This window comes from Condylostylus longicornis, unplaced genomic scaffold (assembly GCF_029603195.1).
Source record: "Condylostylus longicornis isolate FDR11 unplaced genomic scaffold, ASM2960319v2 ptg000049l, whole genome shotgun sequence".
Classification (NCBI taxonomy): domain Eukaryota; kingdom Metazoa; phylum Arthropoda; class Insecta; order Diptera; family Dolichopodidae; genus Condylostylus; species Condylostylus longicornis.
Window position 1 is genome coordinate 5,775,436 of NW_026578018.1, and position 8,344 is coordinate 5,783,779.

The 8,344-nt window shown below is 19.7% G+C and overlaps 1 protein-coding gene across 1 annotated transcript; it reads left to right on the forward strand.

Moving 5' to 3' along the window:
• Nucleotides 1–651: 651 nt before the first annotated feature.
• LOC129611476 (uncharacterized) lies at nt 652–8,128 on the forward strand. Its single transcript, XM_055524654.1, has 11 exons — nt 652–825; nt 895–1,299; nt 1,868–2,196; nt 2,308–2,449; nt 2,522–3,026; nt 3,125–4,054; nt 4,171–4,427; nt 4,508–5,011; nt 5,148–5,184; nt 5,238–5,516; nt 7,935–8,128. Exons 1-11 carry the CDS (start codon nt 748–750, stop codon nt 8,126–8,128), a joined length of 3,660 nt encoding a protein of 1,219 aa, XP_055380629.1. The 5' UTR covers nt 652–747.
• The last annotated feature ends 216 nt before the right edge of the window (nt 8,129–8,344 follow it).

Genomic DNA, 8,344 nt, shown 5'->3' on the forward strand with positions numbered 1-8,344 from the left:
AAATTTTATTTTAAATATGGTAACATCATTAAATATAAAAAATTAAATAACAGTTAATAATTTTAAATAGTGAGCGAGACTGCAAGAGAAAAGTTCTTTTATAATAACGCGATTAGTTTAAAGAGAAACTTTGACTATAGGTTTATTCTGTTATAAAACCTGTAAAATTAGGGGAGAAGAGAAGAAAATATGAGAGAGAAGATTTAATGCAAATACAACTAAAACTGACGGACCAATTTTTGCTAAATTAATATTTGCAAATATAATGTTTTCGCAAATTCGACAATATGAATAAAATTTCTGAGTTTATAGCATTTTGTGAATATTTTCTCTTCTTCTGAATCAATAACTCTCATCTTTTCTAAATAAATTTTTTAATTAAAAACTTTAAACTACCTGTATTTCTAAGACATGATATTATAAAAGATTCAGCAATATGTGATTAATGCTGAATCTAAATATGGACTGGGGCAGTATGTTAATATAATACATACATACTCTCACTTCATAATCTCACATGTTAAAATCTAGTCTCTTTTCTATTTAAATGAGAAGTAAACTGTAATATGTTAAAATTTCATTGAGCTCATGAAATTATTTTCTGAAAGTTCAGATGTAAATGTGTTTTTCAACTGCATACTTCATAAAAATAAAAAAAAATGAAATTTTTTTTTTAATTGTATTATTAAAAACTTTCTTTAAAATTTTTTAAATTAAATTTTAATTAAAAAAAAAAATAAAAAAAAAATGCAAAAGAGAAAAAACAGAAGTTATAAAATGAAGTTCCTAATGTTCCTGATTACCTGTATCGGTCTATTTAAAGAGGTTAGAGTTATACGATGAAAATTTTTGTAATTAAAATTTTAAATTTTTTAATAATCTTGCATGTTTTAGAATTTATGTATTGATTATAATGTTAAAGTTATAAGACATATATATCATAATGGTCAAATATTATCAGAAATTCCTGGATCTCAACAATATTTAGCATTATCATCATCATCGTCGCCATCATCATTATCATCATCGCCATCATCATCTCAAAAATTATCAACATCTTCGTCATTAACAACATTAGCCCAAAAGAAATTTTTTGATATTGAGAAACCTATATTTGAAAAAGAGTTCCAAAATCAAAATAATAAAAGAACTCATTTTACAACAGCAATTAATTCAAATCAATTATTAATATTAGATGGAATAAATTTATATTTATTTAGAACAATTCAGAATTCAACACATTTTGATTTTATAGCAAAATTCAAAAATAGAAATGATGAAAAAATTGATATGTTTGAGGTAAGGTATATAAAATATGGTGTTCTTATTTTTTAAGAGAAAAGAATAATTTTAAAGAAAAAGAAACAATTGATATTTTTTAATGAATTTCGCTCATTTGCTGCAACACTAACATAATTCAAAATTCGCACATTTGGGAAAATCGAATTTTAATGTTTTTTAGTTTATATGTACTTCTGGTTGAAGTATTATTTTATAAATTATTATTACGAGGTGGCAATAGGTGGCAAATTTCAGTCGACATTTTTTAGAAAAAATATAAAAATTTTAAATGCTTATTTCTGTAAAGCCAACTTAGAAATTGTATTTTTTGAATTACGTCATTGTTGCACCAAATGAGCGATTGAAACATTTAAGTTATTTAAGCGTTAGAATGTGATTTGTTTATTGAACTTTTAATGTTATAATTTATAAATATGTTTATGATTGGAAAGTTGAGTAACAGAGGATTATTGTGACAAAAATAATTCAAAATTCAAGAAGAACCTTTAATTCTCTACGAAATTTATACTGTATTGTCAAATTCATTTAATTTTTTTTTTAAATAATTCTTTTATTTTATTTTTAGGCTATACTATTCGAAAATAATTTAATATTGGTTATTGCAGCATCTGATTTTATTGAAATTTATCAAATAAATTATCATATCATTGAAAATGAATTATTAAATTTAAATAATACATCTAAAAATTATGAGAATGACACACCATTAATACATGATGAGTTAGAACGTCTTCAAAGAATACATATAATTGGTCACTTACATAAAATATTTCTTTTTGGTACTGAAAAATCGAAGATGGATACAAGTAATCTAAGACGTCCCAGAAGTAATGAATATTCATCAGTTTATTTAATAGCTTCAATAAAATTTAATGTTATGGAAGGAAAACTGAGGTTTGTATCAGAAATAGCTTTTTTGATTTTATTTAATAAATATCCTGAATTAAAAATCTTAAAAAATTAAAATTTCTTTAACATTTTATGAATTCATTTTTCTAAATAAAGTACTTACAAATGGAGTGAATCAACATTTTATTCGGTTGATAAAAAAAGTATTAAACCATTTGATGATATTTATCTTGTTAAATCTTCAGAAACAGATATAATACACATATTAACATCGAAATTTGAAGAAGAAAGTGAACAAGTAATAATTTAAATATTTTATTAAACGCATAGGTACTTTTGTTAAATTCATTTATTTTTTTGTTTTTCACAGACCAGTGTGATTGTATATAAATTTATAAAAAGAAAGGAAACATTTAAAAAGATTTTAAGTAATTTTTTTGATTCGCATTTAATACAAATTTTCGGTTTTAATAATGAAATAATTGTATCGGAATGTTTTCCTGAAGAACATCATTGTAATTATTTTAAAATAGTACAAGAACAATTTAAACAATATAAAATAACAGTTGGTACAGAAGCTGCAATATTAAATGGAACCTATTGTGAAAAAATTGCATCATTTCAGGCGAAACCAAGTTTTATAACTTGTATTAATGAAAATAAATTGCATATATTTGGGGATGAAAAATTTGAAGCTTTAATATTGCCAAATATAACATTAGATGAAAATATTATTGAAATTAATAATTTTATTGATAATTTTGGTAAAAAATTTTTATTTATTATTTACAAAAAGGATAACACAAAAATTCTATTAAAAATATATGTAATGAATAAGCTAGAAGAAATTGCAATTATAGGTGATGCAAGAACTGGTAAGACCTTCTTGTTTTAATTTTATAAATTATTGCAAATTTACTGTAAAATATTCATGAGTTATTTATTAATTTGGAAAATTATTTTTAATTTATAGCAATTTCAATTGAAAAACAATTAGCTCTTGAACATTATATAACAAATGTTCGAAATTTATTGATTGGACGTGAAAAAACCATTCAACAAATTTCAAATTTAATACAATTTTTACGAAAATATTCTCCAACCAAGGAAAATGAAAAGAAAATTTTAAAAACAAAATCACATATTGTGATTCCAGAAGGTCGAATAAAATCTTTAAACATTTTAAATGATAATTTTACAAGTACTTTAAAAGAAATGAAATCAAACGTTAAGGAATTAAAAAATATAATATCACAAATTAAAACTTCAGTACACCGTCCAAAAAGAGATACTATGAAAAAACCAAAACCAATGAAAATAAAAAATTTGAAAGTTAAAAATATGACAATAATTGATCAAGAATTTTCTTCAAAATTATTGAATCAAATTTTAACATCAGTACCATCTAACAATGATAATAATACATTAATATTTAAGAATTCTGTTGAAGTTGACATATTGAATGTTAAGGAATCAAGTGATATTGAAAAATTGAAAAATTTCGATAAATTTCGACAGGATGCACCAATAATGTTTAATTTAATGGATAATCGTAATTTTACAGGATCTATGAAATTTAAAAATATTCAAGTTAGAGAAATTAATGGCATCAATTGGGATAATATGTATGAAAATGAAATGTTACGTGATGATCAAATTAGTATTATTAAAGGGAATCTTAAAATTGTATCAACTGATAAACCAAATATAATTGAGGTATTAAATACAAGAAGATTAAATTTTATTAATGTTAGCGATATATTTACAATGAATACTGAACAAAATATTCATTCAAATATATTGATATCAAGATTTTTAATTCAATCATTGGAATTGAAAAAATTGAATAACCTTGATATTGTTAATGATATTGCAAGAATTGATAGAGAAAATAATATAACATGTAAGTGGTAATAAAATTGGTTAATATTAATGATTATTAAGTTAATTTGAGTTTTTTATTTTTATTTACACTGTTTCCTATTTTTTAATAATATTTCATTTTTAATATTATTACAGCACCTGTAGAAATTGAAAAAATAAGCATTTTGAATCACTTACACTTGGATGAAGAAAATGAGAGAATATTTGCTCGTCATATTTTTGGTACAAAGCATGAAGATTTCCAACAGATTTACACTGGTAATATTACAATTAATGGTGATGTTACTTTACATAATATAAATGGGAATGATGAAAATACTAGATTTATAATTGGAGATCAAATGCTTGAAGGTGATTTTTCGAAAAATTTTTGGTTGAAACACATTGATCAGGTATATAACATATAATAATAAATACTTTATTTTTTCTTTTATAAATTTAAATTTCTCATTTTCTAATTGAATCCTTGTAGCAAATTGAACATCCTATTAAATTTACATCCTTTGTTAATTTAACAGAAGTTGAAACTAGAAATCTTAATGATTTTCCTTTAGAAGATTATTTATTATGGAATAAAAATCCCAACAAACCAATTAATTTATTTTTTAAGAATGCAAGAGTTATTGGTAACATTACAGTTAATAATAGTGAATCACAAATTAAAAGAATAGCAAATCAAGCAACTTCTGATATAACAAATATTTTCATAAATAATACAAAAAATTTCATGTCAGGTTTGCGAGTAAATGAATTATCAACTCAATTAATAAATGATATTAGAACTTCTGATCTGGTTAAGAAATCAACTGTTGTTGTTAATGATTTTGAAGAAAAAACTTTTCAAAATCTTAATGTATTAAGAAATTTTACTGTTGATTCAGAATTAATTGTTGAACGTGTTAATAATATTATTAATGTTACTGAATATCTAGATCAATATATTAAAATTGTAATGGAAAGAATTAATGATACAACAGTAATTACTGAACCGATAAAATTAAAAAATATTTTTGTAGAAAATTTAAATGGTTTTAATATAAATAATTTATTAAATACATTTCTTAAAAATAATAGTAATGCAAATAATAGTAAAATCATTTTAAATAAAACAGTCATCATCGAAGGAAATGCTAAATTTACAAATAATTTGTTAGTTAATGAAATCAATGATTTGAATTGGAATGATTTAATGAAATTATTAGTATTTAAAAATGATAATAATCCAGAGGAACCAGTACAATTAGAGAATAAGATTACTTTTAAAAATAAAGTTGTAATTGATAATGTTTTCATTGATAAAATAAATGATCGATTAATAAGTGATTTATTTAATAATATTTTGAAAATTTCAATACCTCAAATAATTACTGGCAAATGGATTTTTAATAACACTAAAATAAGACATCTTCAGACATCATTTATAAATAATATTCATACAAGTTTATTATTAGATGTAGAAGCTTCAGATACACATATACATAGTGATTTAAAAATTAAAAATGTTAATGTAACAAGAAAATTTTTTGGTAAATTTGATAAAAATTTCCTAACAATTAGGGAACAATTAAAAAATTCAATTAATAATAAAAATTTTGAAGAATTAATTGTATTAAAAGAAGCTAAAATTAATAATATAGATGGTAATCTAAATGATTTATTTGAATTCGGTGTAATAAAAAATCATAATTTACCACAAATTATCCATGGTAAAATAATATTTGAAAATGATGTTATATTTAGAAATCTTAATTATTTGTTCGATGAAATTATAGAACATAATTTTAATAATATTATTGACGAAATATTGTCAAATGCATTATATAAAAAAAGTGATAATATTCAAATAATTTATGCAACAAAAAAATTCAATAAAATATTTATTAATAAATTAATTTCAAATAATTATTTAAATGTTAATCGAATAAATGATATTTATATAGATAAATTAAATCAAAGTATATATCGTAAACAATATTTTAATAAAATACCAATAAATGGTAAAAAATTATTTAAAAAACCATTAAAAATTCATACTTTATATACAAATAAAATAAATTCAATTAATATTGATGATTTAATATTTGCAAATAATGAAAAAATATGGCCTATATTATGTTTAAATAGTAATGTTCTAATTAAAAATTTATATGTTAATGAAATAAATCATATGCCATTAGAATTTTTATTAAAAAATCGTTTAAAATTAAATGGTCCTGGACAAGAAATTTATGGTCATTTAACATTTGAAAATTTAAAATTAACTGAACATGTACAATTGCAAACAATAAATAATATTCCAATTGATGAATTAATATTTAAATATTCAAATAATATACAAGAAATTATTGGTGTAAAAACTTTATCAAGTAACAGTAATTTAGAAATTTATGGACCATCAACAATAATTTATTTAAATGATTATGATTTAATTGAAAAATATCATTCAACTATATTATTAAATAATAATGGTACAATAAAAAATTTAAATATTATGGAATCAATAAAATTTAATAATAAATTTATTATAAATAATACATTAAATAATTATGATATTAATATGTATTATGATTGGCATAATTATAAATGTAAAAATTTAAAAATAAAATTAAATCATATTAATGAAATTTATAATGAAATCGAAGAAATTTTAAATTTAAATCAAAATTATCATAATTCAAATGCATTAATTTATATTGATTATAATTTAAAGAAAATTGTTGAATGGCAAGAAAATGATAATAATGATAATATATATTCATGGGATCAATTATATTATAAAAAATTAATTGATCATAATAATGATAATGATAATTTGAGTAAATTAAATATGTTAAATAATCATAATAAAAATAAATGTGAAAATGAATTATTTGCAATTAAAAATATCAATAAAAATAATTTAATAATAAATTATCAAAAAACAACAATAATTAAAAAGAAATATGAAAAATTAAATATTTTTGCTGAAAATGATTGTTCTCTCAATAAAAGTTTAATAAAGTTTTCATGGCAATCTCTATCAAATAATTTATATTATTATAAAGATATAACATTTAATAATACTGTTAAAATAATTGATATATTTAATAATTATTTAAATAAAAATTATAATAAATTAGTTTTATTAGAATTTGCAAATAATCAAAATATTTTCATTAAAATTGATTTATACAATAACATTATGTTTTATGAAGAGAATTTAATTTCAAATGAATATTTTAAAAATTCAAATATTAATTTTAAAATATTAAAAATTAAACAATTTCTAAATAATTATGATTACAAAAATGATTCATATTATAATCATGAATATGTTCAAAAAGAAAAAAATGAAGAAAATTCAAATATATTTTTAATAAATTTAGAATGGAAAAATCATAATTATGATATTAATATGTTGGGAATTAAAAATTATCAACAATATTATTTAACAATTTATAAATTAAAATATTTAAATAATATTAGTAAATTTATAAAAATTGATAATATATTATTACCATCATTTGAAAATGATAATAAAATTAATATTAATAATATATTAATTGATTTAATAGAAACAAAAATTAATAGATATAATTTAATTTTCACATATATTAATTATCCGCAGTTATATGTATATGATTTAGATGAATCCATTGATTATACTAATTATTATAATCAAAAATATTCAAAAAGTTTTTCATCTTCATATTCAAATATCTATAATGGTAATGATTATAATAATCATAATAATAATTATTATGAAAATTATAAAATAATAAATAAATTTCATTTATATCAAATAATAAAAATTAATAAAAATATAATTAATTTTAATTCATTTCAAATGAAATATGATAATTATATTGTAATTATTGTTAAACATTGTTATCATTTCTATCAATATAATACAATTAAAGGTTGGGAACCAATTACATATGGTTGCTTAGAAGATATAAATGCAATTATTAAATTAGATAATAATTATAATAAAAAAAGTCTTCATAAAATCCATAATGATAATATGAATAATGATAATTATGATGAAGAGATATTATTAATTGCATTAGCTAAGACTAAAACATTAGCATTAAAACCAGTCATACAAAATTAAATTCCATTAAATTAAGAGAGTACGGGAAGCAGAAAGACAAAAAAAGAATAAACGGAATCAATAACGCATATTTTCGTCATAAATTAATTTTGTTATTAGCTGTAATGTTACCTTATATGTTATATTTTTAAAATGTTGTTATAAAAAATTTGATAAATTGTAGTTGCATCAATAAAAGAAAATTTGTTAAATATTTGCTTTGTATTTTTTAATGCT